The sequence below is a fragment of the Pseudopipra pipra genome, chromosome 14 (genome assembly GCF_036250125.1).
Source record: "Pseudopipra pipra isolate bDixPip1 chromosome 14, bDixPip1.hap1, whole genome shotgun sequence".
Classification (NCBI taxonomy): domain Eukaryota; kingdom Metazoa; phylum Chordata; class Aves; order Passeriformes; family Pipridae; genus Pseudopipra; species Pseudopipra pipra.
Window position 1 is genome coordinate 10,894,715 of NC_087562.1, and position 25,906 is coordinate 10,920,620.

At 38.3% G+C, this 25,906-nt stretch overlaps 2 protein-coding genes across 2 annotated transcripts in view; one reads left to right on the forward strand and one right to left on the reverse strand.

The window, feature by feature from the left end:
* The window catches only part of ADCY7 (adenylate cyclase 7), a 59,476-nt gene extending 48,805 nt beyond the window's left edge, over window positions 1-10,671 (forward strand). Inside the window, exons 20-29 of the mRNA XM_064671149.1 lie at window positions 598-660; window positions 1,315-1,353; window positions 2,706-2,869; window positions 3,973-4,054; window positions 4,664-4,819; window positions 5,475-5,621; window positions 6,054-6,161; window positions 6,961-7,075; window positions 7,640-7,764; window positions 7,885-10,671. Coding sequence (XP_064527219.1) covers window positions 598-660; window positions 1,315-1,353; window positions 2,706-2,869; window positions 3,973-4,054; window positions 4,664-4,819; window positions 5,475-5,621; window positions 6,054-6,161; window positions 6,961-7,075; window positions 7,640-7,764; window positions 7,885-8,031 — 1,146 coding nt within the window. The 3' untranslated portion in view covers window positions 8,032-10,671. The remainder of the gene's footprint in view (window positions 1-597; window positions 661-1,314; window positions 1,354-2,705; window positions 2,870-3,972; window positions 4,055-4,663; window positions 4,820-5,474; window positions 5,622-6,053; window positions 6,162-6,960; window positions 7,076-7,639; window positions 7,765-7,884) is intronic.
* Window positions 10,672-11,891: 1,220 nt separating this feature from the next.
* BRD7 (bromodomain containing 7) lies at window positions 11,892-25,470 on the reverse strand. The gene is made up of 17 exons (XM_064671150.1): window positions 25,337-25,470; window positions 24,831-25,039; window positions 23,941-24,070; window positions 23,486-23,543; window positions 22,244-22,388; window positions 20,866-20,976; window positions 20,363-20,547; window positions 19,459-19,582; window positions 18,772-18,847; window positions 18,094-18,201; window positions 17,339-17,471; window positions 16,344-16,455; window positions 15,127-15,183; window positions 14,218-14,329; window positions 13,937-14,080; window positions 13,336-13,479; window positions 11,892-12,409 (listed from the first exon to the last, which is right to left on the reverse strand). Exons 1-17 carry the CDS (start codon window positions 25,383-25,385, stop codon window positions 12,345-12,347), a joined length of 1,962 nt encoding a protein of 653 aa, XP_064527220.1. The 5' UTR covers window positions 25,386-25,470; the 3' UTR covers window positions 11,892-12,344.
* Between the last annotated feature and the right edge of the window lie 436 nt (window positions 25,471-25,906).

Below are 25,906 nucleotides of genomic sequence, written 5' to 3' on the forward strand. Positions count from 1 at the left end.
CCCTCATCACTAAGATGGTCTTCCTTTTTTTTTTTAATGTGTCTTTAAATGTTTGGCTGTGGCAGGTGGCACTTTAAGCAGTTCACTGTGGTGTTTGCACTCACTGGTAGTAATGTGAATAAGGAAGAGAAGAATAGAGGTTGGCTCTCTTTTAAGCAATACTGCAGAAAATGCTTAATTTTCTTTTGTAGGGTGTTTTTCCTCCTGGCTTGGGTCCTTGAATTGACTCACAGTGGTGTCATGTGAACACCACCAGAGACAGCCTAAAAGAAAACAGGAACAGCAGCTGTGAAACTGGGGGTTGAGACAAAACCATGTTTGTGCCAGATAGCTGTTAGATTAACCTAGCCATGATGTAAAACTTCACCCTGAATTGGTAAATTTTAGCCTTCTTGCACCTTGTGTGTGGACATATTTAATACAGCTACAAGGGATACCACTGTATTTCAACATCTCTTCAGTAGCCCTGAAAAGGCAACCAGATCAGGACTCTGTATAATATGGAGAAAAACCTCAAAATCAGTGACTACCTGCTAACAAGTTTGCACAGTGGTTTTGTTGATGTCTTTCCTTTTTTTTTCCCCCACATAAATCAAGACTACTGAAAAGAACAAACCTGCAAACTTTACTGGATCAAATGACCTGTGTGCTACCACCTATGTGAGTAGAGTACTGTCTTAATTTCTAAGATTAAAATGAAATGAGTCTTGGCTGGTGGGTACAGAATCATAGAATATCCTGATTTGGAAGAGACCCACAAGGATCATTGAATTCCAACTCCTATAATACAGATGGATGGCAACATTTTAATGTATTTTCATATTTTTATAAAAATAGATTTTTTTTAAAATTGTTGAACATTAAGCCTTACTCATGCCACAAAGGCAGTTTTGAAGGATATTTTCTATCATTAACTATGGCTTTCCAGTGCATTCTTTAGTGATTCTCAAAAGTCTGGAGTACTCATGTATAAAACTGAAGCCTTGTCTTATTTTGGTCTTTCAACATGTTTGAAAGGTGTTCTCTGGCATTTCTGCAAGGCTAAATTCAGCACTTGCTGGTGACACTAAAGAATTATTTCTGAGGGTTCCCCCTTTTGTCTCTTTAATTCCAAAGTAGCATTCTGTTTTGAGATCATGCAAATGTTTGGGATATTCCTCTATCACCTGGCCACCCCTTAGATGATGGACGTGTTTTTATATGATGTACAGCAGATTGCGTGAGGACCCTTCTTATTGTGCTTGTGACAAGTGCATATAAAATACACACTGTGCTCATCCTGTAATTTTTTGTTTTTGCATGTCTGTAAATCAGCCTTTTGGAAACACAACTCAGTCCTGCATTGAGGAAACTGTAAGTAGTTTACATGTTACTTTAAAAGCCATATTTTTTAATATTGTGTATATTTACTTACAAGTAGCAAGTTCTGTTGCTGTATGAAAGGCAACTTTTAGGTAACTGACAGCAGAAAAGTTCTTCGTGAAATCAGTATTGTTCAGCTGCTGTTGCTGTGCTGAATAAAATCTGGCTTGGCAGTTTTGTAGATTTCAGACTTAAAAGCCTTAAAAGAATTTAAAGGAAAAGCAGTAGAACAGGATGGTGATGTTTGAGTCTGAAAGATGAGAGCTGTACTTGCAAGTGTCCCAGCAAAGTATCTTGATAGAGTGAAAGAGTTTGAGTGGCTGACAGAGCTGTGTCGGTTCTCTATGTAGTGGTTTCTTTTTCAGAGGTTTGGCTTCCAAGTGAGTGTCTGTCACCTTTTGGAGGTTACACTCAATGCCTTTAGGATGACAGAGTTGGTACAATTTGTTTCATATGGGCCCTGATTAGCAGTTCTGGCTTCATTCACTTCAGCAGAAACTGCTTAGCCAAGAATCTCACAATTCTGTGGTAGGTCTGTGCTGTTATATGTGGGAAAACTGTGCTTTGTGCATAAAGAGAAGTGAATTCTCGAGGAGCAGAAGGTGAGGTAATTGTGGAGCAGTCTGTGGACTGAAGTGTGCCAGCTCAGCAGCTCACACCCGTGCCTGTGGCTGCAGGGACCAGCCCCGTCTGCGCCGCGTGCTTTGTACCACCCGACACGTTCGGTGCTGCCAGCTGCATCCTGAGCTGGGACACCACACCTGAACTGGGATTCCTCTGGGAAAGTGCTCAGTAATTCCACTGGATAATGGCCCTAGCTTGATAATGCTTGTTAGCATCAAAGTTCTTATGAATGAGCTGTGTCTAAGGTTGGATACCAGGTCACGGTCTTCACATTTACAAGGAGGGGAGATGGGAATGAGGTATCTGCTTAAGGTTACAGTGGGAGAGCACATTCAAAATAGGATTAGAAGGCTGGAGTTCCTGGTTCAGAGCTGATTCGCTGTCTTGAACCTTAAATAAATAATTGCTTAAATTAATAGACTTCAGAAGATAAATTCACAACACTCTTCAGTTTTTATCTGGCATTGTTTGCTTATGTTGGTGTGATGTTTTTTGTTTAAATCCTTTTGTTTGCCCCTGAAAAATTAAAAAAACTAAACTAAAAAAAGTATTAAATTCAGCCTTTTAGTCCCATTAAAAAGAAGTGTATTTAGCAAGTGATGTAATTTCTTCTGTTTAAATTACAGTGACCATGAACTCAGAGTATTTGCTGTGGTTTGAACATGTCTTAGGCATAAAGTCTGAATAATGCAACTGCTCTTTAAATTTTTCTTTTACAGTATTATGCTTACTGCTGTATATTGGGGTTCATCGCTTGCTCGGTGTTTCTTCAAATGAGCTTCGAACTCAAAGTTCTCCTCCTGTCCATTGCTGTGACTGTCTACCTCATCCTTTTTAACACCCCTCAGCAGAGAAACTCGAGCTTCTATGGCAACAGCACCAGGTGCAGTGGGAAATTTCTTATTTAATGTTTCATTAAAGGAGGTGTTAGATTTTTGTACACCTACTGGAATATTGCAATATCAAAATCATGTAAGTCAAACATTGCAAACCTTTCTGTAAAGTTAATGACAGGGAAATCATATTAGACAATATCACTTTTTTTCCTTTTCTTTTTAAACAAAGTGTGTGTTTTCTGAAAAAATCTGTAATGTGGCTTCTGAGATCCCTGGAATCCTTATCTTACTTTAAAGACTAGGGATTCTTGTTAATCTCATAATAAGGTTGATCTTCTGATAAGCTATGAAGAAAAGCCTTGCTAAAAGTCTGATGCTCAAGCTGTTCTTGTGAGACCTTGCAAGTCAATAGAATAGTGAACTTCATATATTTACCTTACTAAATGTGTGTATCTTGAAAAGTAACAGCAATCTACCTGATCTAATTGAAGAAACTGAAAATACTTAAGAGAAATCATGTGCAAAGGTTTTACTGTTCATTTGTAAGCCTTTCTCAGATTCCTCTGAAGATTGGAATAAGTTTATTTTGCAGAGGCTGTGAGCTGTCAGCACACCTTAAAAAAGCCTGAGTGAGCTCTTAATTTAGCCTCTTAATTATTCATATGACGAGAATTTAGTTTGCATTTGTAGAAATTAATAGATGGCTAAGACTGATCTTACTATAAAATATGAGTGGTGTCTCAGATACAGGTATCATTGTCTTTCCTTCCACAAATAAGAAAGTTTGTTTTCCTCCTTTAAGGTTTTGTTGTCTGTGTTTTTGTGAGGTGGGGTGGAAGCTGAAACTCAAGTCTGCTGGAAATTAAGATGGCTCCATTTAGATAAAATCATGTTTACTTGAACATCTCACTTCAACAGCTACTTAACAAGGTTTCAGCACCCAGTGTGTCCTTATGTGAAATGCAGCCCATGTGCTGGGCTGACTGATAATCCTTTCTCCTTGTTAGGAGAGGACCTGTACCCAGGCAGCCACTGGCACAAATGAACAGTGACATTGTGGTTTATGTCTGAACAGACACCCCCTTCCCTTACCCTTAATCACGTAGATTAAAAGGATACAGATAACTTTGTATTGCTTTCTTGTTTTCAGGTTTTTCATCAAAGAGCCGAGAATAATGACTAATTTATATCTGGTTCTGTTCTACATAACCCTCATTTTACTTGCAAAACAGGTATGTATTTAAAACGCCATTGCTCAGTTCTTTTACTTGCAACAAGTTGATTTAAATAAAATGCAAAAGTGTTGTTCCATGAATTTCCATGAAATTGTGCTCTAAATTAGTGTATATTTTCATCTTATTTTAATATTCTGGTCTTGGTTGTAGATAATGTACTTACTTGGAATAAGTTATAGGTAATGCAGAATTTGTTAATGTGAAAGGATGGGAACATTTCAATAGTGTTTGCATCACAGAAGTGAGAACTTCCTGATTCTTCCAGTTTAGATCTATTTGTATTTATATGCCAATTTTCATTCTAAATCAAGGCAGCAATTAAAGATAACAATAATCACCAGAGTATTAATGTGTCATTTTGGTAAATACACTTGATGGTAAAAAGTGGCATTCGGTCTTACTGGCTGCTTCATATTTTTCTGACCTTTGTTCTCAAAGCACATCTTTCACAACTATATAGGCTCAAAAGGCCTTGAAGAAACTCTATTTCTTTTTATATATGCTTTTTAAAATATATGCTTTATACGTGCTTTTTGAAAAAATTGACTGATATTTTCCAGTGAGATATTTTATGGATTTAATTTTTCATATTTGGTCTCTTTGCAGATTGACTATTACTGTCGACTGGATTGTCTGTGGAAGAATAAGTTTAAAAAAGAACATGAACAATTTGAAACTATGGAGAATGTTAACAGGCTTTTGCTGGAAAATGTACTTCCAGCACATGTTGCTGCATATTTCATTGGTGAAAAACGAAATGAGGTATGTTGAGTCTCTGCTCTGTGAAGGACAGTAAATTGGACCTCTGTGACATAACTTGTGATGTGAACAAGCCCACAGAAGCCTGTTTGTATCCCAAGACCTTTGTGAACCCAAGAACCTGCTAATCAGAGAGCCTCAAAAAAAATTGCAGGCTGTTGGTGGCAGTCCCTGAAGTTTGGCTTCAGGACACCGTTTAAGTTTGGCAAATGTTGAAAAAGGATTTACTGCTTTCCAAAGACCATATTTTATCAGAGAGGATACGTCCTAGTTTTTTGAGAAGTGAGTTGAGGAACAGACAGTATCTCCTTGGTAGCAACCCCAGTGACAAGTTCATTGATAAGGATTTTTTTTTTAGACATCTCATCTTATTCTGCCAGCATGTCATCAGAGTGAATATTCCTGTGTGTCAGGAGGCTGACAATGTCCAAATAGATGAGAATCTTTAAGATATCTTTAAGGTATCAACTTTTCCTTAGGCATATACAACTTTGTTAATGTTTCTGATAAAAATAGGAGATGCCCACTGTAAAGTGCTATTATTGGCTTCATAGAGAAACTGTAATTTGATTACTGATTAGAAACAATTGTCATGGGTTTGAATACCTGTGGTGGGATGTGACTGCTGACAATGTGTGGATATATTGTTTTCCTGTAGGACTGGTACCATCAATCCTATGATTGTGTCTGTGTCATGTTTGCATCAGTACCAGATTTTAAGGTGTTTTACACGGAATGTGATGTCAATAAAGAAGGCCTGGAATGCTTGCGGCTGTTAAATGAAATCATTGCTGACTTTGATGAGGTAATTAAGCTCAAAATGCACTGGATTACATATTTGCTGCAAAATAAATGTTTCACTAGATCTGTCAGCATTAGAAGAGGAAAAAACATTTTTACACTGAACTAATATTCTGACTTCAGCCCTGCAATCTTAAAGGATATGTTCCTATCTGGCAGGGATTTTCAAGTACAACATCTAATCCATTAGAAGTATAGTTTGAAAGTCTGGAATTTAAGGACTTTATTTCAGTACTTCAGTGATTCTATTTCTCCTGTGAGCAGGTAAAGAAAAACTGTGAAACCAATCTTCAGTACTTTATCTAACCTTCATGTCAGTGATAGTATTTCTAGAGATGTTTTAATGTTTATTGTAGAGTATAAGATTTCTGGATAAATACTACACTGAAATATGGTATTAATGTCTCAAGTTTTTATTTTCTTTCCATTTAAACAGCTCTTGCTAAAACCTAAATTTAGTGGTGTTGAAAAAATAAAAACGATTGGAAGCACTTACATGGCAGCAGCTGGTCTCAGTGTTACACCAGGCCAGGAGAACAACCAGGTATGTTGTCTCTGAAAGCTGCCTTCAGTATTCTGTGGGTACATAGCTGTGTTTCAAAGTAAAAAACCGTAATGTGATACAAAAGAGAAAGTAAATCACCAAGAGTGACCTCCTGAGATGTGGAAAAAGATGATAAAAGTATATTGTCTCCTGCAGAACTCACTATTTATCTTCTGGTTCTATTTTTTTTCCAAAGGAGGTATTAAGTTTGTAACCCCATCATACTTTTGGCACCTTGAATCTTTGATTCCAGTAACTTAACATCTCTAGATGCATAGCAGAGTAGCTCTAATAATAGGGGAGGCAAAGAATGAGAGCCAAAGAAAAGGCCACCAACCGGACAGTAAGCTTTTTGTGATCCCTGATAACTGGCACAAAAAGAGAATCCTCAAGTGCCATGTTAGGTCTGAAACTGTTTGTCACCCAGAAGTAAAACCAAATTCTGTACTTGGGCTCACTTCCACTATAGGAAATTTGTATATGACATTAAAACATATGTAACAATATACCCAAAACAAGTAAAATTAAAGCTGAAATCCTAAAGGACAGATAGTAATGTTTTATAAAATTTAATCATGTCATGCTTGTTGCCTCGTAGCCATTCCAGTTGAATTTATTGTAGTTTTAAAAAGGCATTTTGAATGTTTGTTGCACTGTGCAATTCTGCAGTTAGAAGGATGAATGGTCTCCTCCTTATAAGTACATACTCTGGTCACTACTAGTGCTGCTTTGGAATTGTAGCCTGAGACAGCCTTCTGTGTGGTAATTCAATCATTAACATGTGTTATGACTTGCACAGGATAGGGAGAGACAGCATGCCCACATTGGGATTATGGTGGAATATGGAATTGCCTTGATGAGTAAACTGGATGGCATCAACCGACATTCCTTCAACAACTTCCGCCTGCGCATCGGTACGTCCCGCCCGCGAGGATCGTGAGCGCTGAACCCAGCACAGTGGGACATGAGATAGGATCACGTAGGTCAAGGGCTGGGTGCCAAAAGGTAGTACTGCCTGCTCAGCTTTTCAAATATGCCAAGCTCCTCCACGGATGGGCTTTTCTCATCACTGGAGGGAGCAGCAGGAAGACTGCAGCTGGTTGAGTTTGGAGGAAGTGAAAGGTACGGATGAAGAGTGAAGTACCCTGTTAGTGACTGCTGATTAAAGACAGTATTGCCATTATACAAATGTTTATTTTTATATAACAAAAGTAGAAAAGGAAGAATTTTGCTTCAGCATGAATTGTGCCCCAGCTCTTTCTCAGACTTCCCATTTTACAAGGAGTGAGTCACTTCACATCTCCGGAGCCTCAGTACAGCTATTTATAGAACAGTGCTGATACTGACTGCCAGAAATGTGTCGCAGAGTTAAGTTTTGGGTTGGATTTTTTTTTTGACCCTGAAGCTACATCTAATAATGAAGCTGTATGTCACACCACCTTCTACCTCAGTAATGACACCTGCTTTTGTTTGTGCAGGGATCAATCACGGCCCTGTGATTGCTGGTGTGATTGGTGCCCGGAAACCTCAGTACGATATCTGGGGCAACACTGTTAATGTTGCCAGCCGGATGGAGAGCACGGGGGAGCTTGGGAAAATCCAGGTAAACCTATGAGCCTTGGAATGTCTAAGGAACTATTTCTAATTGGTTGTGGATTTTTTTTTGTTTTATGTGAATAATCAGAACAATTTCACAATAGTTTCTAATTCTTTTCACACAAAGGTCACAGAAGAAACAAGCAAAATACTACAGGAGTTGGGATACTCATGTGAATGTAGGGGACTCATTAATGTCAAAGGCAAGGGAGAACTGAGGACTTACTTTGTTTGCACTGAGACAGCCAAATTCCAAGGTATGGGACTGAACTGAGGCTACAATGAAGTTAATCAAAATAGACTTAGAACTGCCTCCCTTCTGTGAAGACTTAGAATTTCCCTCCTTATGTGAAGGACTTTATTCTAAAAACATGTATGTACTGTTCCTATCTCTTCTACATCTCAAGATAATTTTTTTTAATACAGAAGAGTTCTGAAAACTTCCTAGAAGACACACAACAATCAGTCTGAAAAAAACTACCTTTTCCTGAAATAATTTGAGGACTTACCTGGAATTGCCATGAAGCATTTTCAGTCAGCTTCTTTCCTTACCTGCACTGTGGGAGTCTTAACAGCTCCAGTAACAACACGTGTGGATGCACTGTGGAACTCATTACCATGTTAAAACATTCCATTTCGTTTTCAGTATTGTGTTTGACCAGGCATGTGCAGTGATACCGTGGGCACTGCATATCCTGCTTCTAATGCTGAACAGATTCACAGAAGACAGCTGAATAATGGGAAGAGGAATGCAAATAAACTCAAATGTATCATATGACCACTGTGCTGAGCCCCTTTGGGGAAAGACCCACATTGCACAGTATCTGGTCATTTTATCATCCGTGCCTTCTCTGCAGAAGTACCTTGTGTTACACAAACGTTTTCGTGACCAAGAGCTGTTTGGAAATAACTTTCATCTAGTTCAGCATGTTTACATTATATTACATGTTCTCCTTCTGTGTCTCTTTGTTTAGTATCTGCATGTACATTTTATTCAGTCACATATAAGTCTTAAAATTTTTGACTTTAAATTTCAAAAAATCCACGGGATGTTGAGGAGTGTGGGGCACCTGCAGTTTAAGTGATAGACAGGCTCTGACAGCCCCTGGTGTTGCTGACACTGGCAGTAATTCTGCACGCTGACTGTGTTCTTGGGGTACTTAGGGAAGAAAAAATAATCTGTTCTGAATTGCTGGGAAACTGAAGAACAGAATTATTAAGATAGTATTAGAAACAGTAGCAGATACTGTATTAACAGAACTGTGTTTGAGGTGTGGTTTGGGTTTTTTTTAATTTTTGTTTCTACCAGACACTGGCTGGTTTCTATACCTTTTAAAGGCAATGCAGTTTATGAAACAAACTTTTTGAAGGTAACAAAAGGATGTATGGAAAAAAAATATTCATAATGGAAATGTTTCAGCAGAGCCCCAATGCTTAAAGTATGAGTTGAGCATTCATCCGATCATCACAGAAATGGACTTACTGTAAGTTAGTTTAGCTTAGTCTGTAAAGTTTTTAAGCTTAGTGGCTTTTGCTGATTTCTAAATTGACATTTTTCTACTTTCTGCAATCTCTTAATCTGTTTTCTGTTGGTGGAGATAGTATTTTGTAAGGCTAACATCTTTTGCCCAATTATGTGTATTAATTAAAGATGGATTCTCCCCTCCTCCCCACATACAGTAGGGCTGGACAGCGCAGTGATCAGTGAGTACTGCACCTGTTTGGTTAAGCCTTACCCTTCTAAACAGAGCAGCATTTACTAATGTTTCTGGGTTTAGTACTGACCCTCCTGGACAAGTGTTTAAGCAGTCCTATGCATCACTGCTGCTTTCTAATTACTGTGTAATTTCTTTAGAAGATGAAGTGACTATGTTTCAAGACAGGAACAAATCTAAATATTGTCCAACTGTGGATTAAAAATTGTGCTTGTAGCCTTTGTCAGTTTTGTAGGTCAAATCTATGTGTGTAGTAGGTCTCCAACAGAAAACAGCATGTTAGAAAACCTTAGTTTGAGGTTGTCTAGTTCACAAGTGGGCTCTGCTGAAGAAGAAAGCATCTTACGTGGTGTCTTGTTGTAGTCAGTGTTGTAGTTGAATAAACTTTCAAACAGCTTTAGCTGCTCTTGTATGTTGTGTATTTGTAGTCACAGGTGCTTAGCAAGCATTTGTTATGAGATATTTATTTATTGTTTTATAGGGACCATGCATGTGTCAAAGGCTCCTTTCAGCAGTCTGATGTCCTGTTAGGTGAAGTGACCATTTGTCTCATGAATCTATTTTGAAAAGTGCATTATGCCTATAAATAGAGCTGGCTCTGAAATGCTTCTGTTCCCAGAACTAGTAGAATGTAGATGTAAGTTATCTATGAAAGAAAATAGATGTAACAGCATTTTGAAATGATTTTGTTTACATGTTGCCTTGTCAGGCTGGTAACTCGCTTGGGTGTAACTTCAACTCAACCTCATTTGCAGAAGTGGCAGGAAGAGCTGCAGCTTTCAAAGGGGAAGGAGTTGGGTTTTGATGCAGTTTTAAAGGACTGCTGGCTTGGTGTGCTGTGCATGGTGTACTTGGGGAAGTTAGAAACTGTGTTATGAAAAAAGAGGATGACTAATTTCTCATCAGAACCGGAACTATGTAATATGAGAGCTGTATTCAACCACAGAAAAAGTTCAACTTAAGAAAAAACTGTATTTAAGTAATTGTTTTCAGGAGTCCTTCCGAGAGCGAACTGTGAAACTTAACATTGAGGAAAAAATCTTAGTAGAAAAATCTTCCTTACAGCATTATTTTTTTTCTTAAATGGAAAAAATGGCACTATATCTAATTTGAAGAGCTAATGACATCTGGAATTAGATATCTGTTTTAAAGAACAAACTTTTGTTTTTACCGTGAAATAAAAAACTTCCTGAAACGTGTTTGGTTTTACAATTATTTTGATGAAGATTCCCATGAATAGAAGGCATATTCCTTCAGCCCTGAGAGTTAATGGGATTGTTTTTACCTATAAAGTAAACTCAGTATTTATCCTTTTAAAAAAATGTTACCAGTAGAAAATGGGTAGAGTGACATGCATGTGTTCAAGAGCTGAAGAGAAATTTCAGTTATTGATGTTCTGTCATTGGTGGCCACCTCCTGCACTGTACGAAAGGTGGGTGATGGGCAGTGAGATGCTGTGGAGTGAGCCGGTAAGGATCTGGCTGGCACAGCTGCTGTGCATCTTGTCTTTTCCTTGTAGCATGAAAATGACTTTCATATTAATGGAAAAATTCATTCCCTGCAGTTGTATTTCAGCTGCAATTACCCAGAACTGAAAAAATTCCATTGGTGACTATCAAGAACTCCTCTGGGACAACTGAAACTACTGGAGGAAAGACCAGGTTGACAGGTAAAAGACTTCTGAAAGTTTAAAAACAGTTAAATAAATGTTTCTGCAGCCAAATATAGAGAGGAAGGAAGGGAGGGCAAGGATGATGGGCATGGCTGGGGTTAGAGAGTGGAATTCATGATACTGCTTTGCCTTTAAGTTACCTCTTAGTTCAGTTCCCTGCCACTGCACACATCAGTGATGACTGATCAGATGGAACTGGAACACTACATGACATTCCTCTTCAAGTCCAAGGTTATACTGGAATCATGGAGTAAAAAGAAGCAATATTTAAAAATTAAGGATGCCTGTGGTAAAAGCTGTGCATAGCACTGTGATGGTGTGAGAGTAAGTGATGAGCCTTCTTGGATGAGTCACTGGCTCCACCTGTAACACTGCTGGAATTCTCTGTGCCTAAGAGCTGTGCTGTTGGTCTGCTTTCTCTGCAGCTTTGGTGAACAGGGAAGTGACTTTTAATGTGAGGAGGCTTCTAAATATATGCTCCTTTCTGATAAGCAAACCTAGAATCATTACCCAGACAGTGCCTAGTAATACCTCCAAGTAATATGAAGAATTGTCTATCCCAGTGTTTCTGAGTCCACTGTACTGCTGCTGACAGCAGGTGGCTTTGTTAGTCTCACCTGCTGGTCTCACCTAAGCTTGCCCCCAAGTTTCGGGATATGTGAGGAGAGAGTGAGGTTTCTCTAAGAGATTCATGCACATTCAAAGTTTCACAAAGCTGAGCTTTCGTTAATTCATCACACACATTGGTTTTATATAAAAAGTTTATTTCTCTTCCTCGTGTTCAAGAGAGTTGCACAGTAATTTTAAAAAGAGGAAGTTGCATGTTCAGATACTACTGACGTTTGTACTAACCAGACTCAGAGACAGAGTCTATATGTTGCATTTAGAAACTTCTGGCTGAGTCCCTGCACTGTATATAGGCACATTTTCACTATGCTTTGACTTTTCCAAACACTTGACAATCTAGGAAAACTTAAAATGCTTTAAAATAATACAGAATGCAAAAAGAATAATTTAGTGCATTTATGTAGCAGAAGGAACTCTAATACAAACCCTTCAACTTCAAAAGCCATCAGTTCCAAAATTTAATAAACAAAAGTAGTTTAACACACAATATACACATATGGTGAATGCACCTGAAGGACCTTTACCTGGTTCTTAAACAGAATCAAACAAACAGCTGTAAACTGAACTGAACCTTCAGCCTGTAACTGCGCCACACTCGTTTTCAGGGATGGTGATGGTCTTTTTAGGCTCTTCAAAGTCTGAAAGTTTACAACAGATACCAGGTCACTGAACACATAAAATGTTCAAGTGAAAGACATGCATATAGAGCAGAGCACTCCTCAAGTAATTTGCTATTTGTGCAGATAGTCCTTTGTTAGCTGTACTGCAACGGTCCCAGAAAATCCTGTGTTTTAGTTGGTTCTGTTACACAGCTTCTCTGGTGCAGTGCTATGAGTAAGAAAATGCTCAATAATTTTGAAATTGAAATTTCTTGAGCAGTTTCCTTGAGAATATGAATAAGTTCTTGAAGTAATCCTGCTCTTTCAGTTAAAATGTTATTTAAGGAAAACTTTAATAAGCCACAGATTGAGTAAATTTGTTGTGTGAATTACATTTCTTGAGAGGAAATTCTCCTCTGCCTTATCCCTTATTACCTATCTGGGTATGCTTTGGCCATGCATGTGCCACAAGGGGCAGGTCTGGTTTTGATATTGAGACTTTCCACTGACCAGACTCCCTAATCCAGCAAAAACAGCCGTTACTTTTGGCTGGATGAAGGTGCTGTCAACTTACAAAGCACGACAGCTGGCCAAATTAAGCAGAAGGAGTGCACAGCCAAAAGCCTGGAGGAGAAGGAAGCACGGAGTCCTTGTTTCAGCAAGTGAGGAATTTTAACTCTTCTGCAAATTCACGGTAAATGGAAAACTAAAACTGAATGAAGTGCCAACCTTTAAAATTTGGCAATGCTGTAAGATGGATGGTAAAGTAACCACATTCCATATATCCAAAAGATTAACTTCGGACTGAGACCAAAGACAGCAACTTTCCATTTGAAACAGAATTTAAAAAGGAGAGAAGTGAAAACTGGAACTATGCTACTGCAATTCCTACCACAAGCCAGTCTTAATGATTTGCAGATGTGGTTTTGTTTCTATGATGCTATGACATGTTTTTGTATACTCACCCTCTGTCAAATCTACCCAGCTGTCTTCTGTGTCAGGTACAGGAACTGAGATTCCCATTGCTTTCCGGATTCCATATGTACTGACAATATCACCTGGAGTCACTTGTTGTGCAAGTTCTTTCAGGTTATTGGTTACTCTCTCCGCTAGAAAAGACAAGTGCATGTATTTATATGCTATGTACAGACACAAACCTGCAGGAAGAGTGTCTGACTGGTATTAACTGGTGTAACACGGCAGGCCGGTAACCAGATCCAACCTGGACCAAAACTGTCCTTGCAATAAGAACTTTGTTATACTTAAGCAACCCTTGTTCAAAGACACTTTGTAAAACTCATGGAGTTAGAGGTGTTTGGCTATTGTCTGTCCCATGGCATTAGAGAAAGCTCCAATCAGTTCTAGGGACACTTACAAATAAAGAGGAAATACCTGCAATTACTGTTCAAAACTTTCATTTGGCTTTACATACAAAAAAATTTAATCTTCTAGGCCTAACAGGGCACGTATTCTGCACTATAGCTCTTGAACTTCTTTCTTTCTTGGAGTTGAGACAAGTTGGGACTTATCAATTCTGCAAGAATGATCAGAAAAAAGTGTATTTACCCAAATGCATTTCCCTGTAAGATGGACCCAGAAGACAAATCATATTAGGGGGTGGTTTTGTACTTAGTCGTTCGTTTTGAGCATCCTGCAGTTCTCTGAGCAGCTTTGTTGTTTCATCAAGTTTCCTCTGGAAGATTTCAGCCTCTGTTTAAGAGGAAAAGAAAGTCCTGATTAGTAAGAGAGTATATTTACTTATATTATGATATAAAATATGGTAAAGGACTGAGAAACTGAAACAGTTGCAGGCATATATCAGAAGTATGACTACCAAGAAAACTCACCCTCAGAATCAAACTCTTCTATAGGCATACCAAAGTTTGTGACTGCCTTTAGTGCTGTAAGTCTGTCATTATTAACAGTATCCAACCTGGCAGCAATATCAATTTCCATAATCTGAAGAAAAAAAAAAGGCAGCAAGTAATAATTTAGATAATACTTAGCTCAGCCTTGAAACAACAAAATTGTTTTGGGAAAATCAGAACACGAAGTCAAAGTTAAGTCTGCTCTGCAAAACAGGTGAACATACAGAGGGAAAGCTGAAAAGACACCTTGTGAAACTTACTGTTCTACAGTTACTCAGTTTACTATTCTATTTAATAGCCAAATAGAAAATGGCATCTGCCAAAACCACTGGGGACATGCACAAATGATGTAGTAATTTAGGACCAGCATCCCAATTAAAAAACAACTTAAAAATTCCTTGAGCTCACTTAAAGCAGATTTTATTGAATTGAAGGCTTCAGGAGAGCAGCCCTTGCCCTAAAACTGCTTTCTCTAACTGAGCAAAGTTTGGGTGCAATGATTTGAAAGCTCTATTATATTGCCTGCAGGGGCACAAAGCGAGAACTTCTCCAAGACCACTATGTATCATGTGGCATCTTAAATTTATATTACAAGTTCATGTTAAACCAGACTAGATTAAGATAAAACCAAAACTATAGCTCCCAACAATCACAAACAAAAATATATAAGCATTTTCTTCCAGTTCTCTTGACATATAGTTAAGACAACTTTTTGGAGAATCTTAGTCTGCTAATGCCTAAAAGGAGCACGTCATTGTCACGAGTCCTGGTGTGTATTTAGAGCTTGTCAAAGTCTCAGTGTGGCTGCACAGACCTTACAGTTGTAGGAGTTTTATACCTGTGGGCTTAGGTTGGTTAGAGTAGTTAATTAACATAGAAAAAATTTACCTTTACATCTTTTATTGCATCACTTCTTTCATGTGGGCCTTCAGCTTCCTCCAGTGGCTGAATAGATTTTTAAAGAAGGCATCAAAATTACTCTCTTAAGTTCAAAGTAAAATCTTACAAAATGCAGTACTTTTAAAGGGAAGTAAATATACAATGTCATAATGAGCTTCCTCTGTAAAGTAAGTTAAAATGCAGCTATTTTTTAGGATCTTTCCTGAGATATTGTTTACTAAAATATGTTTTTACAGCGTAGGTTTTATTGCTCTTTGCAAAGTTCAGATATGATGTCACATCACAGACTATTTACAGGGGTCAGGAAGAAAAGGAAGGGTGTTCATTAATGGCTGAAATGTTTTCTGTTTCTGAACATAACTGTATTTCTCTTAATACTGGCAACAGTAAGTGGCTGAACCCTGTCAGTCAGTGCCACTATTGGGTACTAGAAAAGAGCTGAACTCATAATGCTAAGCAAAGGTCTGAACTGAGGCTAAAACATGATCTTTAGTCCACAAACTATTTCTGGTATTGATTTAGGTAATATTTGACCCATTAGTAAAAGGCTACAATCTGTTAATTTCAACAGTTTGTATTGATTTGAAACTCAAAGCAAGACTTTTAGTTAACAGGAACTGCCCTGAGGAGATTCTCAAATAATTCTTGGCTTGTCAATTAAGTCATCAAATCTTTGATTCCAGTCAGGTTTAGCATAGACATGACTGAGATCTCCTAAGAATTTGAAGAGTCAGTGTTTGGTATCTTTACACAGCAGATATTTGAGTTTAAAAGCACTGCACCAAGTAAAGTAGAAAACTACTTACTAATTCTCCAGAACTAAACAGTGGCTGCTTGAAACATGACAAACTTTTCATGGAAACAAGAAAGCCTGTCAATGATCACATCATTTCTAAACAACTACTTATTGCTATTTGCTTACTAAATGGAACAGGAGCCAGTGATAATGAGAATGGGAAAGTAGACAAAGAATGTGTGACTATGTCTATATCTACAGCATGTTGTTAATATTCATGTTTCACTAATTAACAAGTCAGAATAATCTCTTTCCAGAAAATGCAGCCACTGCAGGCAAAGATCAATTTTCACTTTCAAATGTTACCAATTAAAAGGGAGCCCATCAATAGGATCAGCATCATCTTTCTCTTGCTTTAGAGCTTGTGTGCTAAAACCAAAGACCAGACAGTATTCAAATCCACTCTTACCATTTCTAGTTCTCTGAGAGCTCTAGAATGTCCTCCTTTAGTTAGAACATCAAGCAAACTATCAGCCATTAAGAGAGGATAATCTTGGGATTTCATAAAAAAATCTTGAATACTGAAAGAATAAAGATAGTTAAGGTAACTACTTTCATATCAAACATTTAATGCAAAAAAGTTATGTAAGGTCAAACCAACGTGTACAGCATGGAGAATACAAAAAGTAGCACAGCATTTGATGTAAATGGCTTGCTTTAGTTTAATCAGCCATGCCTTCTGTAGCTGGGGAACTCATTCAGAATGTGAAAACTGGAAAAACTTGGAAAAGTGTACTGGCTCAGGCACCTTCATCAGCATGAAAGCAAACTTGCACAGGCACTTCATGTTTACACTTAAATATTCCCCCATTTCATATGAATTTATACAATGTGTATGCTATTTGTGAAATTCTCATAAAACAAAAGGGCTTTGAAGTTTTTATAATCAAGAATAATAAAAACAGTAAGAATTAATTATTTTTACTGTAGTAAATAATATGAAATGTAGGCAGAATACACACTATTAAAGGATTATATTGGGAACCACTGTGTTTGGACTCAGCTCTCCCACTATCCACTGTGTCCATAGTAGTTTGGTCAGCATTTGACATTCAAGGCTGTAATTAATTTTAATTAATGCTAAAAAAATCCAGTTTGTATAAACACTTGTACCACTCAACATTTTTCTAGCTTTGAACTTGAGTCCTTCAGTTAGTTATAAATACATTTAAGTTTTAGACAGGGTGTTCCTAGGGATTAGTAGTATCAAAATTCTTCCACCTTGGCTAATTTCACTTTAGAGGCAGGTTCTTTTACTAAGTATTTGCTTTTTAAACAAACAAAACTCCCTGAGCTACGAAGACAGCAGTGAAATCATTCCACAGCAAAGACAGCCCATGCTGCAGAGCTGCACAGAACTGCTTCTGGACATGTAAGCTGTACTATGCATCCTGGCTGGATTACCTGGAAGATCCTTGATTAGAGTCTTCCCCATATGTTGAATAGATTAAGTCAGAATCTTCTTTGCTGATGTTGGCAAATGTAGAATCGTATGTTGGCGCATAGGAACTAAAGGGTCCATAATTCAAGTATGTCACTAATGAATAACAACAGTATTAATTATTACCTGTGATATGCATGCAGCAGATAAAACGAGAAAGGGCAGTAAAACAATCCCAGAAAAGAAATTTTTAGGAATGTATTTCTTAAGGTGAAAACGAGCTTTCACAGAACACCACCTGTTCACACTGTAACATCTTTTAGTAACCTCTAAATCAAATGCATTTGTATCTGCAAATGTGTCATTAACAACACCGTGTGCCTTAGCACAATAGGAACAGCCTCATGCTGGTAACAGGTTCTCAGGCTTTCCCCTAGGCTCTTTGAAAGCTACCAGAACCCTTTCTTTATCTAGCAGTTTCTCTTCTCAATGAAGATGAATAGTAAATATGCTGCCCCTTTTTTATGTGCAAATTAAGCTGGACTTTGACGTGCTATTTAGTTGTGTCATAGACACAAAGAATCACAGAATGGTTTGGCTTAGAAGGGACCTTAAAGACCATCTAGTTCCAACCCCCCTGCCATGGGAAGGGACATGTCATAATGTGCTTTGTCATTAAAAAAACCCCCTAGTTCCAAATTTGTGTGCTAGTAATGAGATCAATGTATTTTGTTTATGTAAAGAGGATTATATTTTTTATTAAAAAATCAGCACTTACCTGGAGTAACCTTGTTTCTTTTATCTTCTTTGAACCCTTGTAACGTATTAACTCCTGACTGAAGCCTTCCTGCTGTCATACCCAGCTTCACAGGGCAGTAACCTGGTTCTTCAATAGGATATATCAAAATACAGAAACAGAGAAGGCATATGAAGATGTCTAAACCCATTCAATATTCATATCTAGAAACTCAGAATAGACAGGACATGACTCTCAAAGTGTTTTCCTCTCCAAATGTTTCATACTGAAGTCTGTGTGACAAAATGATTTGGGACCCAGGCAGTTCCCAGTCTCAGAATATCTGTGATCTTTTGGGTCAGCAGATACTGCACTCTGTACATCGACCAGACTTAGGAGGATCCCAAGAATTAAATGTGCCCGAGCACATGGCAGGTAGTCTCTTCCCTAACAATAAAAGCTTTCTCTTGCAGCTCTCACAAAGGGCTGATACAAAACAGAGAAGCAACAGCCACTGAGGGCTCCCTCCAGCTGCTCCTAACAACAGCCACAACTGAAACCCATCTACGTGATCCCTCAGCTGCAGCTTTTTCAATCCAGATCTTTATCAGATTGAAAGAGGCATTCAGTTCTTGGTTGGGATTTGCTGATCTGCCCCTGCAAAGAAGCAGCAGACAAGGTAGGTGGAAGAGGCTTGTTACCTGAACTGTGCCAACTTACCTCCTGCAGTAAGGTCAACTGGATTAAGAAGGCCCAGAGTTGTTGTACCATCTGGTTTTCTTCTTTCAAATTCACACTGAAATAAGACCAGACTATATTAATTTACACAGTAGTTGAGATTCCTTCTCCTTAAACTAATAAAACATCCAATGAAGTGTCCTACCTGCAGGAATGAGAAAGGAAGATCAGTCACTCAGAAGCGAGTGCTGCTCTATAAATTTTTATTGGCACTAAATATAACTGTAGTATTGGTATAGGCACAAGGAATTAAGAAATTATGATAAACATTAATGTTTCTGCAGGGACCGAGATAAAAAATGTAATTCATATAGAAAATGAAATGGGTGCAGGATTACCAACCTGGGTCCTTCTGTAATGTTAATAACCTTTGATCAAATATGTGCCTGTTTCAGAATGATGAGGTTTTTACAGGTCAGATTTGAAATATTTTCTTCAGGCTCCTACTTTACCAACAATTTCTGAAAATTTAAGCTCAGCTCGCTCTGCTGACAAAATTCAGTGTGCATTCAACTGATGTGCCTTTTTAACCCTTAGGATGTCAGACAGATGATCACTCATGTAAAATGGTGTAAGCTGTAGCAAAAGCATACAAGGAGTTTCAACTGACCTAAGATGCTGAGGAAGTCTGGTTTGTGGAGAAAGTGAACAGAGCTACCAAATATTTACCTGGCTGTTTGCAAGTCTTCTGGTTAACTTGCCTCCAGATTCTCTAACAATACGATCAATCTGCTCCTGTTCCCTTTCCAAGCTATTGCTTCGTAATTTGTCTTCAAGCAGGTCTTTGTCCTTCCTGTGAATAACACCCACACAACTCAGTTACCAGCCTCAACACCAACTGGCTAAACAGCACTAAAGGATACCATGACAAAATTTAGCCAACTCTGTAAACTGGTTTTGTAGACAACTAACAGAAAACTGTCATTTAACATGACTGTATTTAATACAGCTGGGGAAGGCAGGTGGTACAAGTTCACATCAGCAAATGCTTTTTTATGTTAGTAACTGTAAATGTCTCTGTGTAAAGGTCTCCCACAAAATTTTTGGTATATTACATACTCCCAATTTTAGAATCTAGTATCCATCTACCTAAGGATTTAGTATTTTGAAACCTGGTATTTCTAGACATTAAAAGCTATTTCAGGAAGCACACTTTCTGTAGCCAGGCAGTTACATGTTTCAAATACAACTACTATGCCAAAAAAAGAGAAAGTAACTGAAACTGGGTTTATAGTTATTTATGCTAAAATGTTTAAAAGGACATGTTTGTGAGTTTTCTCCAAAACTACACTAGTTCTGTGAAATGAACACTAAAATAGAAAATAACAGAAGGAATGGAGTTGATGAGCAGTACCGGGCTATCTACATGCAAAAATGATGGTATCATAAATTATTCTAAACTTAATTGGTTTTAGCATATGGGGACACTTCATATAAAGTGTTGCTCCCTTGAGATGAAGATGTTTTAGTGTATAAGCAAAGAGAGAACCTGCATCCTCTGGTCCCTCAGTCACCTTGTTTCAGTAGCATTTAAAGGATGTATCCTATAATTGTTACTTAGATAATACTTCACTTTTTGTGTTCTTTGCTAGGTGATTTGAATGCTTTAATGTCACCATCCATAGGTTCTCCCTTGTCTTTCCCGGGACCATTTTCATCTTCCCCAGTTTGCTGCAGTTCTGTCTTGTCCTTCTGCTTCCTTGTCTTCTGCAGGTCAGCCATGAATTCTATACTTTGTTTCAGGCTCTGAATTCTCTCCTAAAAAACACCGAAATCCTTTTATTTGTTTCTCCAAAGAATCTTTCTGTAACCTACACATAGAGGTTGATTTTATTTCAGCTCTTTCTTTCTTACACTAGCAAATATAAATGCAGTTTAGAAAATTAAATAAAAAATGCGACTATTTCTTCTGATCTGGCAGCAGTGGTAAAACAATGTACTACTTAAATTCCAATATACAAGCATTTGACAAATATTAAGCAAGTTTTTATTAATTTTCATGAAATCGCTGTAAAAAGAGGGATCAAAAAAAGAAGCAGCATATTTTTTACTATTTTGGTTTGTATCTTTTATTACCTGGCTAAGTATCTTCATCCCTGAGTGCAGAAGTTTTTTTGCAGCTTTGTAGTAAATGGTGTCTGGTTTGTTGTAAATCATTGCATTAGTACACATCAGTTTGAAGTTATCCTGTACAAACATTAATAATTTTGGAATGAAAGTTAAAATTTTATAGTGTACTATACCTTGTTGAAAATGCAGTGTCTTGAGCTTTAGGGAAAAAACCCTTAAAGAACATTTTTAATGAATGAATTTAAGAAATGTATTAAAAATGTAAACAGAAATAAGTATGCAACTTCATTTTGAGACTTGAATCTCTCAGCCCAATAAGCATTCTGAAAGTATTCTTAAGTATTGTTTGTAATTAAATTTAAAAAGTTTTAATGGAAGCTCTCATAGCTACACTTGCCTACCTCCTGACCAATCAGTAGTCATTAAAACAAAAAGTGAAGCAACATAAATAAGACAATGAAAAGCTGCAGTTCAAAGTTAAACTATTACAAAGAACACACTAATGTTACAATGTCTTCAGTTAGAATGAAGAAACATCAGCTTGTTTGAATTTCATTTCTGGAGTAACTGATCTAGAAACTGCACTTCTATACCCACTGCAAAGCCTCTATAGGCTTTGTTTTATCACATTCTCAGCTGTTTACAGAGACAAAGTTAAAATTAAAAACTAACCAGAAACAGGGAATATTCTTCTGTAGTTTCAGAGATCTAAAGAAGTATGTGCAAGAAAATACAACCAATACTATTAACTAACATCTTACCTAACTGTTAATTACACACAAACTACATCTCTCAGGTCCTCATCTAGCCCAGTAAAGAACTAGAGTATTTCTGCTGAAGGAAACAGAACGAAACAAGGCCACACAGATTTTAAAAGCTTCAGGGGCTTTCAAAACAGGCCCTGGAATGCACTAGACATGCTGCAGCACAGGCTAAGTGGTTGCTGTCAACAGGACAGAGCTCATCATGCCTTCACTTGCTGTTGATCTACATGACCAGATAAGTCTGGAAAAAGTAAGACAGGCAAAGCCAATGAATTGACCACTCCTTGTTTTTGGAGAGGCAATACCTCAAACAAAAAAGAGCAGTCTGACAAAAATGCTAACATCTTAATTCTTAAGTAAAGATCTAAAATGACAGGCTGAAGGACAAACTGACAGGTTCCTAAAACCACCTGCAGCTTTTGGAGATGCGGATTTACAAACCAGAACTGTTTTTTCTTTTACTTTCAGAACTTATTTGGTTACAAAAATTCAACAAGAAGCACTTCTTCAAGCAGAACTACTAATTCTTTCTGGAATCTTCATACTCTCATAAAATCCTACAGCTCAAGTCAATTGAGCATAATACTTCTCTGTAGTAAAAACAAAATTTAAAGTACTACCTTTAATTCTTCTATGGACTGGTACCCATTGTTCTTGATCTTCTCTTTCATGGTACTAAAATCCATTGGGTTTTTAATGATCATGGAATAGCCAGGGGCAATAAAGTCAGTCACAGGAAATGAAAAGAAAGAACTTGGATCCTTTCTGTCAAGAAATGAAAGACAGTTTTTTATGTTTCAACTTATAACAAAGAGTTTGGAATGAAATAGAAAGAATTAAGCTGAAAAGGAATCAGAAACATAAAGCTAGAAATGGCTTGTGTCAGCATGATCGTTCACTTTTGAGGCTGAAAAGATCTCACAGGCAAACCCATACACCAAAAAACTGCTGCAAACATATTCTAGAAGTTATATTTAGATAAGTACCTCTGTTCCCAAGATGAAAAAAACCCTAAACTTTTTCTTTTAAGGCTCTGGATTTTCATAAAGGGGTTTATGAACCCCTTTTCATAAAGGGGTATATGAATTATGGTATAATTAAGTTATTAAAAAAAAAAGGAACAAATGTCATAAGAATGTATTCTTGTAATTCATTGCTTACTCTGAAGTTATCAGAAGGGAAAGCTTGTTGCTAGAAGTTGTGATAGAATGTGTGTATTTATGTTAATTTTCAGGTTGTGTAAAATAGTTTTTTTACATTAACATATCCTAAGACTTTCAGTGATCTCTGACATACAGTGACATTCCTGGGTGTTTCTACCAGCATTAAAATCAAAGGGAAAGATCATTCAACTACTCTTGTACAAAAGTCAAGAAAGATTTTCTTAAACCAGAGACTGCCTGAAAGAACTGCAAATTTGAATATATTAATCAAAAGACATTTGGTTAATAAGACAGTAAGAGAACATATTTGAAGTTTTCAAGTGCATATTTCCTTTTTATAATGACTAATGCTAAAATAGGAAAACTTAAGGTAAAAGAAGTTTTGGCAAGTTGATTCCAAACTCTTGTGTCTCCCTTTCAAAAGGTTCTTATGAACAAAGCATTGCATTATTGGAAAATTGTCCTGGTTTGGAAGTTTTTTAAAATACTTTACACTTGAAACTGGATGTGTTTACAAGAAGCTTAAGCTGAGGAGAACTTCTAAGTACACGTTCTTAAACTAGTATTTAAATTCCCAAAATAGCCCTCTTAGCAAGATATTTAGCACTAGTATTTTAACTGAACTTTTTCTATGCCTCTTCCCTTACTGTATGTTATTTTCATTCCATGGCTCTAAAAGCCTGTAGCACAGACATTTACCTCTGCAGCTGCCTCATGAGTTGATTGAGAGCTTCTTGAAGTGGTGTCTGCTCCACCTCTAGATCAAAAAGAAGTGGGGAGAAAAGGGTGTGAGACAGAACTGACTGCAAGAGGCATTAAGCTTCCGAGATATTAGAAATCAACTGAACAAAACTGATGCAACTTGAGAATTAATTCAATATGAAAGAATACAGTAGCAAACCCCACAATACATACAAGGGATCTACTTTTCTCATTGCCCTTACTTGACATTCTGCTCACTCTGACCTTGGTACCAGATACCACTCTGCAAAACAAGGATACAGTAACCTAATTCCAAATTTTTGTACGAGATGGAGAACAACAGAGATGGCAAAAAATACACATCACTTCTTATAGAAACAAAGAAAAATAAAACACGAGTCAATTAAAGAGAAAAGGAATTAGCAAAAGAAACTTCTTTTTCAACCCCCTACCTTCCTGCTTTGATAAAGTGCTCGTCAGTGGTTTCTCTGGTGACAATTCCATCCTGACAGGGGTCTGACATTTCATTTCCTGTTCTCCCTCACTGTCTGCATGGTCTCGATCTCGTTTCTTTTTATCCTCCTAGGAAAGATTGTTATGGAAACTTAACAGCACCTGCAAACTCAGCTTTGTTACTGTACATAACACTCTCTGGATTCTTCAGAACAACCTCAACGAATTTAAAAAATAAGAATAGTTTGTCTTGTATTCTTTATGTACTGTCTCCATCTGCTGGACACTGAAGTAATTCAGCCATACAATGCAATGTATCACTGAATTAGTCTTTTAGAAAATGTGACAGCTGTCTGGTGTGTGTCCCTCACAAGGGGGACAGGAACAACTCAGCACAGAGAATTGTCCTAAGACGATTTTTGAAGGTTTTAGAAAAACTAAGTAAGAAATAGTCAGGAAATTTAAGATTAGAGGTACTCATAGTACTTCAAAAAAAGTGTTATATTACTTACCACGTTAAGAACCCTGACAAGGAAATGCTTTTTTTTTAGTTTTTAATTAAGAACTTGTGAAGTCTTCTTTATGTTTTTTATAAACGGATTTGTTTAGACACAGAATTCCCCTCCCCTTTTCAATTCTCTGTGCTTTTATACTTGCTAATATTTTTCAAAAAATTAGAAATTTCAGATTACTCATCTTTTTCCAATAAGAGTAATTGGGAAAAAGGAATCAGCAAAGCTAATACACCGAGTTTGAATGTATTTCAGTTTAAGAGTACAGGTTACAGTCGTATCTGCTCCCCTTCTGATGTAAAGCCCAGAGAAAGGCAGAGTTGCTGCCTTTTTTTTTTTTTTTCCTTTTCCTAAAATGCAGTTGCATGAACACATACCTTAACTTTTCTCTTTCTCTTCTCCTTTTCTTCTCCGGGAACTTGTTTTTCCCCTTTCTTTCTTTTTTTCCTTTTTCTGTCCTTGTGTTTTTCATGCTCAGATTTGTCTTCGTAGAGGGCGGAATCAAGTCCCGCATTTCCAGTGGAGAGTTCAGCAACTTCGCTTCCTCCAACTTTCAGCACCAGTTTCAGCGGCTTTTCCACATATTCTTAAACCAGTAGAGAAACAAACCGTGAGTACCGCAGAAAACACACTCCCCAGCCCGAACAACCATGCACCGCCTCAGGCTCCTTCCAAAGCCTGTCACTGCCCCAGGTTTAATTTCCAGACCCTCTTGCTGCCTCTCCCCCCCACAGAGCCGAGCCCGACGCCCATCTCCCCGCCCCGGGCCCGCCGGCGGAGCCAGGGCCGCGCTCCCCCCGCGCTGCCGCAGCCTCACACCCAACTTCCCAAACGGCCCCGGGGCCTGAGGGACCGCCCGGCTGCCCTCCCTGTAAGGACCCACCCTCGTAGGGGTGTTTGTCCGACTTGTGCTTCTTGTGCTTCTTGCCCATGGCCGCGGCCCGGCCCGCCCGCTGCGGCCGCGCTGTTGTGGCGGAGCCCGGCCCGGCCCCGCCGACCGGCGGAACCGATGGCGGCGCGCGTCGCCCCCTGGCGGCCTGGAGGTCCGGCGCAGGCGCAGTGGAGGGCGGGTGTGGGGCGGCCGGGGCAGTGGTGGGATGTGTGATCCCTGATCTGTGATCTCTGATCCCTGATCTGTGATCTCTGTTCTTTGATCCCTGATCTGTGGTCCCTGACCCCTTCTGTGATCCCTGATCCATTATCCGCGCCTGTGAGCGGCGAGCTCGCGGCGTTTTCCCTTGTGATCATCCTCCTCGGCTCCTCGGGCATCGTTGCCTCTGCAGAGCCCTCACAGCGTCCTACAGGATCGTAGAATCGTCAGGGTTGAAAGGGACCTCTTAATATTATCAAGTCCAACCACCAAACCAGCACTGTAACCACTAAAGCACATCGCCCAGCGCCAGATCCAGGCGCCTCCTAAACACCTCCGGGGATGGTGACTCCACCACCGCCC